The 9,480-nt window shown below is 35.2% G+C and overlaps 2 protein-coding genes across 2 annotated transcripts; one reads left to right on the top strand and one right to left on the bottom strand.

The window, feature by feature from the left end:
• Positions 1 to 669: 669 nt before the first annotated feature.
• Positions 670 to 2,802, top strand: LOC105677030 (splicing factor YJU2). Its single transcript, XM_012375332.2, has 3 exons — positions 670 to 864; positions 960 to 1,679; positions 1,783 to 2,802. Exons 1-3 carry the CDS (start codon positions 841 to 843, stop codon positions 2,098 to 2,100), a joined length of 1,062 nt encoding a protein of 353 aa, XP_012230755.2. The 5' UTR covers positions 670 to 840; the 3' UTR covers positions 2,101 to 2,802.
• Positions 2,121 to 8,578, bottom strand: salto. Its single transcript, XM_012375326.2, has 11 exons — positions 8,376 to 8,578; positions 7,649 to 7,764; positions 6,967 to 7,182; positions 5,908 to 6,791; positions 5,456 to 5,575; positions 5,180 to 5,295; positions 4,905 to 5,044; positions 4,637 to 4,755; positions 3,989 to 4,319; positions 3,636 to 3,847; positions 2,121 to 2,398 (listed from the first exon to the last, which is right to left on the bottom strand). The coding sequence occupies exons 1-11, from the start codon at positions 8,407 to 8,409 to the stop codon at positions 2,374 to 2,376; spliced, it is 2,313 nt and encodes a 770-aa protein (XP_012230749.1). The 5' UTR covers positions 8,410 to 8,578; the 3' UTR covers positions 2,121 to 2,373.
• Positions 8,579 to 9,480: the final 902 nt, after the last annotated feature.

Genomic DNA, 9,480 nt, shown 5'->3' with positions numbered 1-9,480 from the left:
ATTCAACAACGTTACTGCAATATAACATATTTTGCACGTAACTATTATATTGTTGAATTGGAAAAATTATAACATTGATGTTATATTACTGTAGTTAGTGTTTGCTGGGATAAAATATCAAAAATTATTCCGTTCGCATATGAATTGTTATCTACTGTATTCTTTTGTTTAAACAGGATTTAAACAGTTCCTATTTCAATTAACATTATTGATGTCGCTTTTGTCGATATTTTGTTTGTTCGCATTATTTCTAATTTGGAAAATTTTATGTTAACTCACCGTTTTCTGCTACCTTGCCGCTGCAATTGTCGTCTGATCGCCATCGTACTAGCCTCTCAGCACCGCATTATGAATCCACCGTCGGATGATCCCTATTTAAACAGACAGAAGATATAATTATACTTTAATTTTTACAGAAATAGATATTTTATGATATAAAGTTTCATATGTACTCATTACTTGTGCTTTTCTGATTCTATTTTTCTTTCACAGCTTAAATTTTCACAATTACACAAAATTAAAACCGCGGCATGTAAAAAAGACTCGTTTCAAGTGAATATGTTCATTTATTCTGTAATTTATTATTCGAGAATCGCAAGTTGCGAGAATCGCAAGTTACGAGAATCGCAATATCGCAGGAATCGATAGTATGTTGCGAGTTTATGATTGGCTGACACATCGGCCATCTGACGACGGCTAAACACAGTTCTGCGTCTACTTCATGTCAGTTTGTACCTGCTAACATAACCTAATCTTTATGTTGTAGTCTAAACTTAAAATAATTTTTAAAAAATAACACAGATTTTAAAGTTTAATCGCACACAAAGTTAAAGTCACAAAATGTCGGAGCGTAAAGTATTGAATGTAAGTACAAAATTTAAAGTAGACAATTACTTTTTACAATATGTTCATCTATTGATGTGTTCTAACATTTTACATCTTACTTTTTTGTATTTTAGAAATATTATCCGCCGGATTTCGATCCGTCGAAAATCCCGCGTATGAAATTGGCAAGAAATCGCCAGTATACTGTGCGATTGATGGCACCATTCAATATGCGGTGTAAAACATGTGGTGAATATATCTACAAGGGCAAGAAATTTAATGCACGTAAGGAGGATGTTGAGGGCGATGATTATCTGGGCATACGCATTTATAGATTTTACATTAAGTGCACTCGGTGCTTGCAAGAGATATCCTTCAAAACCGATCCGAAAAATACAGATTATGAGATCGAAGCAGGTGCTACGAGAAATTTTATGGCATTAAAGCTAGCTGAGGAGCAAGCACAGAGAGAGGAAGATGAAGAAAAGGAAGAAGAAGCTACTAATCCAATGAAGCTTTTGGAAAAGAGAACTCTTCAGTCAAAGCAGGAACTGGAATTGCTAGAGTCTTTGGAAGAATTGAAAGATTTAAATCGCAGGCAACAGACTATAGATTATGACCAAATGTTAGAACAATTTGATACAGATGGTGCTAAGCAAAGAACAGAAAAAGAACAAGAAGAATTGGATGAGCAATACATTAAATCTGTATTTGGTAAAAAGCAACCAACTAGGACAGTTGTGGAGGAGGAAATTGAGGAAATTGAGGAAATTGAAGAAATAGAAGAAGACGAAGAAAATGATGAACCCCTTAAAAAAATACCTAAAACAGATGAAGCAAATGACAAAGAAACAGTGAGTTTATCTTGAATTTAATAAATTGCATTTACTTCTCATTACAGAGAATATTTAATCATAAACATCAAAATTAATAAATAAAATTACTATTTGTTTATAGGAAAATGTTGGACATTCCGGAAAACCTGGAAAAGCATCATTGTGGTCAGACAATGCGGGATTATTCCCCAACAAGAAGAATTCATCAATTTTGGTGAAGAAAAGCAATATCGGTATAAAAATAAATGCAAAGCCATTGCAGAATAAAACATTAGCGTCCGAAAGCGCAGTTTCTGATAAAGAAACAGTCTCACAATCAGAAACAAATAACACTTCGACGATTACTTCGAATACAACAGGCACTAAATCGAATAACGTAGGTAATAGTCTCTCACTACTAGGTGCATATTCAGGCAGTAGTGATGACGATAGCAGTTAATAATAATACATAGACTAATATATTTCTGGAATGTACATATTTTTATTCAAGAAAATAAAATTGTCGTATATAAAATAAACAAGATATATAAATAATGCATTTATAAATACATATTTCATTAAATACATTCGTACAATTACGTGAAACTCGAAACTTTATATTTAATTTTAAATATGTTTTTAAAGCAAAGGTATATGCAAATAATTTATATTAAATCCATTGTACGTTCCAAATCGATACTTATATGGGCTGTGCCGACAATTACAGAGTTTCTTACAGGATGCCGAAGGTTCTACTCCTAAAACATAAAGAGATAGATTAACAAAAGTGTAAAAAGACCGAAAGTCAGTCTGTTTGCAAGGCTAGGCACTCTGTAAGAAACTCTGTTGACGAGTTATACGAATGTTAATATAATGTAGCAGGGAGTACCTAGCCTATCACAAACAGACTATTAATATACTTGAGAAATAATTTTAAGAAGTTTTTTTAATTTTGTTACAACGAAAGAAATATAGTATAAATGAGAATTTATATAAAAAATCTTTGTAGAAAAAATCTTCTGTTTTGAGTGCAGTAATGACATCCACTTATTTCATATTTATGAAACTAATGAACAACTAATTTATTTTAATAGAAATAATAGATATATATGTACAAATGCCGATGTATTTTAGTATTACTTAAATAAAATTTTAAGAAATACTCTAAGATGTACCACTAGCGCATATGATCACTATGATATAGTTTAATAGTAAATAAAAATATGATTATAAAATATGTTTAAATATTTTTGTTTTTAAAAAATAGAAATTTAAGACAGAAATGCTTTCCAATTCGGTGCGCATAATAGCTGAGTAATTAATTACTGTAAAGTTCAAATAAGGATTTACACGATAATACATGATTTTTACGCGAAATCATGGCACTACGTTGGGCGAATAATCGGATTGCACCGTCGGGGAGACGCATCATGAAGAGATCGCCTCGAAAAGCGACAATGTCGTCCGCGACGACGACGCGACTCCCTGCTACGATCGTGGACCACAAAAGGATCAACGATTCTGAAAAAGCAATCCGCGTCTTCCTCGGACGAGCTGTGTCCATTGCAAATTTTATTCAAGCCATTCGTAGGCTCGCCGAAGGCTTCCAAAGCCGTGCAATCCATCAGCCAACCGTAGAGAGACCTCCGAATTGGAACATGATGCTCTTTAACGTGGCGAATTATGCCACCTCGAACTTTTCTATTAATTTCGCGCCGACATTGCTCGCAAATAAAAGCCTTTTTCTTATCGGAAGAAACTCGACACCAGTCGTTACCGTTAAATTTTCTTGGCGGATAATTCGTGCTTTTCGCGGGAGAAATGTGCTGATACCGCGAGAATCCTGATCTCTCACGTGAATGCGAATTGACAAGATGAAACGTTGGCACAGATGCTTCTAATAATGCTCGTCTCGAATCGCAAGAACGAGCGCGGGACGGTTTGTTGTCGATGATATCCGATCGAGGTGTACGCAAGTATTTTCTCATGACGTACCGATTGCTGTCGCTCTTGTTCTTCTCTCGCAAGCTCACCTCGAGCTGAGCGATGCGATGCTCGAGCCGCGTGCGTTGCGCCTGTGCCCGATCCTGCTGATCTTCCAGCATTTTCACCAATTTCTCCAAACGCATCACCTGCATTTGCTTGTTTTCCAGTGTGGTGTATAGTTCCTGGATTGCTTCTGTCTTCGCCACGATCTGCTTATTGATCTATGTACAACACGGGATTATCGGTTTAATACAGCTCTTGTGTACAGGTGTCAATATGTAGAACACGATATATGCCAGGATTAAAGGAAGTTATCTGAAAAGATTCGAAAGGAGATGACAGAATGACGAATGTCACGTTACTTCGTCAATATCTTCGTAGTTTGCGGAATTATCCGCGTTCGCCTGCTGTTTTCCCTTGAAAAGGTTCAGCAGCTCGTCTCTAGCTTTAAGGAACTTGCTCTGTTCCCGCATCACCCGGTCGCGCTGCTCTAGTTCTAATTGCTTCTGGGTCAACGTGGTTTCCAGTGACTGGTTTTGTTGCATCGTTTCGGCCAGGCTGTTCCGCAGATCGCTGATTTGCTGTTGAAGCTCGATCGTGTCGGGAGCTGTCTTGCTATTTTCTTTCGACTTCGCGTGAAGGTGACGCTGAATTTCGGACAACCGATTCTCTAGCATTTCATTTTTCTCTTGCCTAATTGTGAAGTTGAGAATATACATGCCACATCATGCCAAAGAAAAGAGATTAAAATTGAGCATATCATTGATTTAAACATGTGAATCATCACTCGATATTCGTCATTTTGTGCAAAACAGAAAGAATTAATTATTTCAATTATTAATATGCAATGTAAAAATATTTTATATAAAATTATGTACTCGAAATGAAGGTATTAACTACGCGCTATGTGTTTAGGAATATTTTTATCGTGTTTGCAATTAAAAATTGCAAATTAATAGGATAATATTCTATCGCAATGTGGAATCAGGAGAAATCTCGCTAAAACTTACGTGAATCTAGCAACCTTCTGGAGTTGGGCGTGCTCCAACATCAGGTTCTGGAGATTATTAGTCTTAGCTACGAGTTCGGCCGCCAGCTTATCCTTGGTCTCGTCTTCGTTATCGCGACTCTGCGAGCCAACGAAAAAAAAGAACAAATAGTCGAAACTAATTACGTAGTGGAGACAGAAAATCACGGTCTAACGAGAGAAGGAAAGCGAATCGAATGGCATTTTTAGTTCTTATACGAGCAGAGATTCCGAAAGTAGTGCAAACTAACAGCCGCCTGATGCATCACAGCGACAATCTCTTGTTTCTCCTGCTCGAGTTGTTCGATCTTCTGCTTGTGCTTTTCCAGCTCGGCTCGGGTCGCTTTCAAATCGTTATACAGGCAAATCTCGTTCTCCGTATGATTGTCGTCTAAAGACAAACGAGAGCTTTCGACGAGCAAATACTCGATGCTTTGTGTCGATAATTATATATATACATTCTTTAAGATGCAAAACGTGAAAGCTGAAAGCATCTTGATATTTCGAAATTGTTTAGCTTACCTACCTGTCACAGCTAGATTATTACTCTTCTCGTTCGCGAGATCGCAGAGTAGCTGACTTTTTTCTTCCAGGTGTTTGCAGCGTTCTTCCATCTCGGTGAAAGCGCTTTCGACTTGTTGTCTACAAAATTAATGACGAAATTAATTGGAAGTAGTCTTGATAAAACCTTTTAGTAAAACTCATATATTAATTACAATTTTTTTCAGGATAAATTATTGAGATGAAAACTAATGCATGTAAAACTAATAGCGAATGATAAAAGCGTAGCTATATAATTTACCTTTTCTCTCTCTCTTCGTTTATCTCCACGTTGATCGTTTCAAACTTTTCCGATAGCTTTTTAATAGTAGCATTTGCTTCGGCTTCTTTACGAGCCATCTTTTCTTTAAGATCCACTATCCTAAAGCAGGTAACGTCAAGAAAATACAGAATAAAAGGATCAATCTTGCCTTTGTTCTGATAAACTCATCCAGCCAAGGATATAAGCGGCACTTTTTGACAGAATTATTTATATTAACTATATTCAATAATTATTATCTAATTGCAATTGGAATATATCATTTCGTTAAAGCTCTTCTCAATTAATTATTTACCTTAATTTAAAATAATATACAAGTTTAAAGAAAATAAAATATTTTAACTAAAATAATCATAATAAACGCATTTAATATTAGTTATATTTTTAGATAAAAATTTAAAAAAATCAAGAATTTGGTGGAATAAAAGAACAACCGTGACTCGAAGCTGTCGCGCTGCTTTTCTATCTTCGCCAAGAGTCCCTCGCTGCTCTTCATCGCCTTGTGCATATCCTTCATTCTCTGCTCCATCATCTGATCTTTTTGCTTGAGCTGAGCTTGCAAGGACTTCACGGAGTTCTGCAATTGTAGCGACGACGCCTCGGCGTTAGTCGCGAATAACTCCATGTCTCGAATCTTCATCTGCGCCTTTTGCATCTGCCGCTCCAGTATTCTCGTCCCTTCCTTCCACTGATTCGCCTTGTTACGCTCCATCTTAAGTTCCCCCAGAGCCACGCTCAACTGCTCCTGCAGGTCCTTACGATCGACATTCGGCTGTTCCTCCTTTACGCGCTCGTGATAATTGTCATATTCGTCGCGCAGACTCGAGGATCTCTTCGTGAATTCGGCGACAAAGTCCTTTTGCGCCGTCCTCAGCTCATCCAGCTGCGTTCTCAGCTCCTCGTTGTTTTGTCCGAAAGTCGCCAGCTGCGCCTCCGCCTTCGTGAAGTCCATCGGAATCAAGATATTCTCGTTCTGCTGGTTAAATTCTGTCAGCCAGGACTTGACGAGGGACGCAAACGACGAGCTCTTGTCCAGGACACGCTGAGAGAGGTCCTGAGAGCGATCGCAGAGATCCTGCAGCTGATTCTGCAGCAGCGACACGCCGATTACCGCCGACTCGTCCATGCAGATCCGTTTACGTTGCTCGTCGGGGCAATCGTGTTGCAAACTCGTCTTGATCGATTCCGCCGGGCTTTGTTTGGGACATTCCACTTGAGCTGTTTTCAGCTCCTCGATCTTGCCGGGATCCTTGCCGCCGACCGCGATTATCTTCTCCCGCAGACTTGACATTTCGTCACACAGCTCTTGTGCGATTTTCTGGAGACGCGGAATAGAGAAAAATTCTATTTTATTCCCTCTACTGTCTTTTCTTCAGAGATAATATACTAAAAAAGTTCCCAAAAATTTCTGAGCTAATGTAAAAAAATTCAGATTTCCTTTCTTCATGTGAAAAAAACTCGCCTTAGAAAAATTAATATCACTCGACAGTTACTTGCTTATCGGCGAGCGCCTTCTTTAGATTCGCGTATCGGGTCTTTTTCGAGCTGTATTGAACTTCCAGCTGACGTTTTTCCGCAGAGACTGTATTCATCGACTTTCTAAACGGTGACATGTTCAGAGTCTTTAGAATTGGTCGACGAGCTGAGTTATTATTGGAGCTAATTCCACTGGAAGACTCCTCGCACGTTGGATGATTCGTCGAATCGCCCTGTGAAAAACGAACTTTTTTACAGTTAAACGTAAAAAAGACGCTTTCTTTACAAAGACACATCTTTACAATTTACTGTAGCAACTTATTTTATTTTTATTAATTTTAAGAGGGATAACATTTGTAGTAATACTTATTATTCAAAATTATGCTAAATTATCAAATATTAAAAATATTGTAAATTATTATAAATAATTATTATCAATTAATTCAGTATTTATAGTGATTAATTAATTAATTAATTATTAATTAATTAATCACTATAAATACTCAAAATTAATTAATTCATTATTAATTAATAATAATTAATGATGAATTGCCTTTTATATGCTATCAATTAAATAAAGCGCCGAATATTATATATATAAGTTTCTTATTATATCATATATATATAATATATAAATCAATATTATATATATATAAATGTTTAGCAATTATTTGCCATTGCATTCTGATATTAACATACTTGTGCATTTCGTCCGGGTCGAGTTATTGGAATTTTACTCTTACAGATTTTATTTCCGGGATTCGACATCGCGGATTTTTTTGAACTAGTGGATGGTGAGCGGTCTTCCGCTTTTTCTATACAAAATAAAAATATTAAACTATTACTTGTAAAATTAAAATGTTATAAGAATAGAATTATTTAACTGCATTATACATTTTTTTGTCTCTTTTCTTTCTTTGAAAAAAGTGCACTTTTTTTCTTTTTAAATATTTCTATTTAAAAAGTGTAAAAAAATGTACATACATAAAGAATATGTAAAGCTATGAATTAAGCTGTGACAGTTAGTTTTATTTGTCTGATATAACCTCAATTTAATTATATTTCCAATTTCAAAGCACTATAAAAAATAAAATTGTTAACACATATTTAATTTCAACTTATATTTCGACTGCTATTAAAATTATTTTAGTTATTGTCTCAAAAAATAGCGGCAAATTTATGAAACTAAAAAATCTACAAAACAAAATGTAATATAAATTAAACAATATCAAATATTTTTAATAACATTTACAAAAAGCTATCAGAGAAAAAAATGATCTTTGAATATAAGCTAACGCTGCTGTTGACGTTTCGAGATTAAACAACACAATGTTTTTATTTTACATCATTTGTGAAAATGCAATGATAAAAATATAAAAGCCGCGGTTTACGAGTTTCTATATGGAAAATTTTGATATAACACAACCTGTAGAATTTATCGTGACCGCTTCGTTCAGCATTGTTTTACTTTTTCACAGTAATGTGACGCGATCGATGACAGCTGGATTTGCGAACAAATCTGTGAGATTTTCTAGTGGGCGAGAAAAGTTTCAATTTCGTAGTCTTGTTGGCTGGACAGCGAAACGACCGAGCGCTATCTCGCGCGAGACAAGCGACGACTTCGAGCTGTTTCGAAATCGCGATCAATTTTACATTCAACACGCAGATAACATTTTTCATGTGATAACATTTTTTCGGAGATAAAATATGACTGTTATAAAATTAATTAAAAAATTCTCTTTTTATTCAATATAACATTTTTTTAAATATGTATTATACATCTATTTCAATTTCAGCATTTAAAATTTATACATATAATATTCTGGAATTTACTCTTATATTGTTTTAATTTAGTATATAAAATATGCGAAATTCTTCTAAACTCTCTCAATAATTTTTCATAAAAGTAACTGTCAATAAATAATTTTCAACGAGAATTAAATATAAGATAATTGACAGAAATATATATAATTTTATGTGAATATTATTTTAAAAAATAATGTAATGCAAAACAATTAAATCATTTAAATTTTTTTTATGTAGGAATTTAAAAGTCATATAAATGCTACGAAATAAAAGACGGGTTCTCTCTAAATTCGTTGGTTGGTGAAGCTCGCATAACTTTTTCCAGGAGGTAAGTTAATATTTTCAACGACGCAAAATATATCATAGTATAAACAACGTTGCCAACGAAGAAACCGTGCTTTTCCACGATACACGTGCGCTTTCATTAAGCATTTGTCAGAGCTTCTCGGAAAACGCAGGCTTATAAAACCAGCTGGATTATGATGGACAAGCGGCGCCGCTTTAATTACCAAAAACCGCGCGAAGAATTTTGTCCCGCTTGAACAAATAAAGCAATTCAGTAGTGAGCAAGGTCAAGTTAATTAACTACTTTAATTCGGCCTTTTCATTTACATTCGGCAACAGTGTGGGCCAACTGTTGGTGCACTTTCTACAAATATCACAAGCTTACAATTCGTTTCGTAATATGATGCAATTAATCTTAATGCAAAAGTCCAAACAAAAAG

This window comes from Linepithema humile, chromosome 6 (assembly GCF_040581485.1).
Source record: "Linepithema humile isolate Giens D197 chromosome 6, Lhum_UNIL_v1.0, whole genome shotgun sequence".
NCBI classification, from domain to species: domain Eukaryota; kingdom Metazoa; phylum Arthropoda; class Insecta; order Hymenoptera; family Formicidae; genus Linepithema; species Linepithema humile.
Note: the sequence above shows the minus strand (reverse complement) of the source record. Positions and strands in the feature narration are given on the sequence as shown.

Bases quoted from the DNA above. Each gene is read 5' to 3' on its own strand.
- salto (XM_012375326.2), bottom strand. From the start codon at position 8,409: ATGCTGAACGAAGCGGTCACGATAAATTCTACAG. The intron at 6,792-6,966 runs GTAACTGTCGAG...CCGCGTCTCCAG, and splicing joins AGGCGCTCGCCGATAAGCAA to AAAATCGCACAAGAGCTGTG. The intron at 4,756-4,904 runs GTTAGTTTGCAC...GTTGGCTCGCAG, and splicing joins CTGTGATGCATCAGGCGGCT to AGTCGCGATAACGAAGACGA.
- LOC105677030 (XM_012375332.2), top strand. From the start codon at position 841: ATGTCGGAGCGTAAAGTATTGAAT. The intron at 865-959 runs GTAAGTACAAAA...TTTGTATTTTAG, and splicing joins CGGAGCGTAAAGTATTGAAT to AAATATTATCCGCCGGATTT. The intron at 1,680-1,782 runs GTGAGTTTATCT...ATTTGTTTATAG, and splicing joins AAGCAAATGACAAAGAAACA to GAAAATGTTGGACATTCCGG.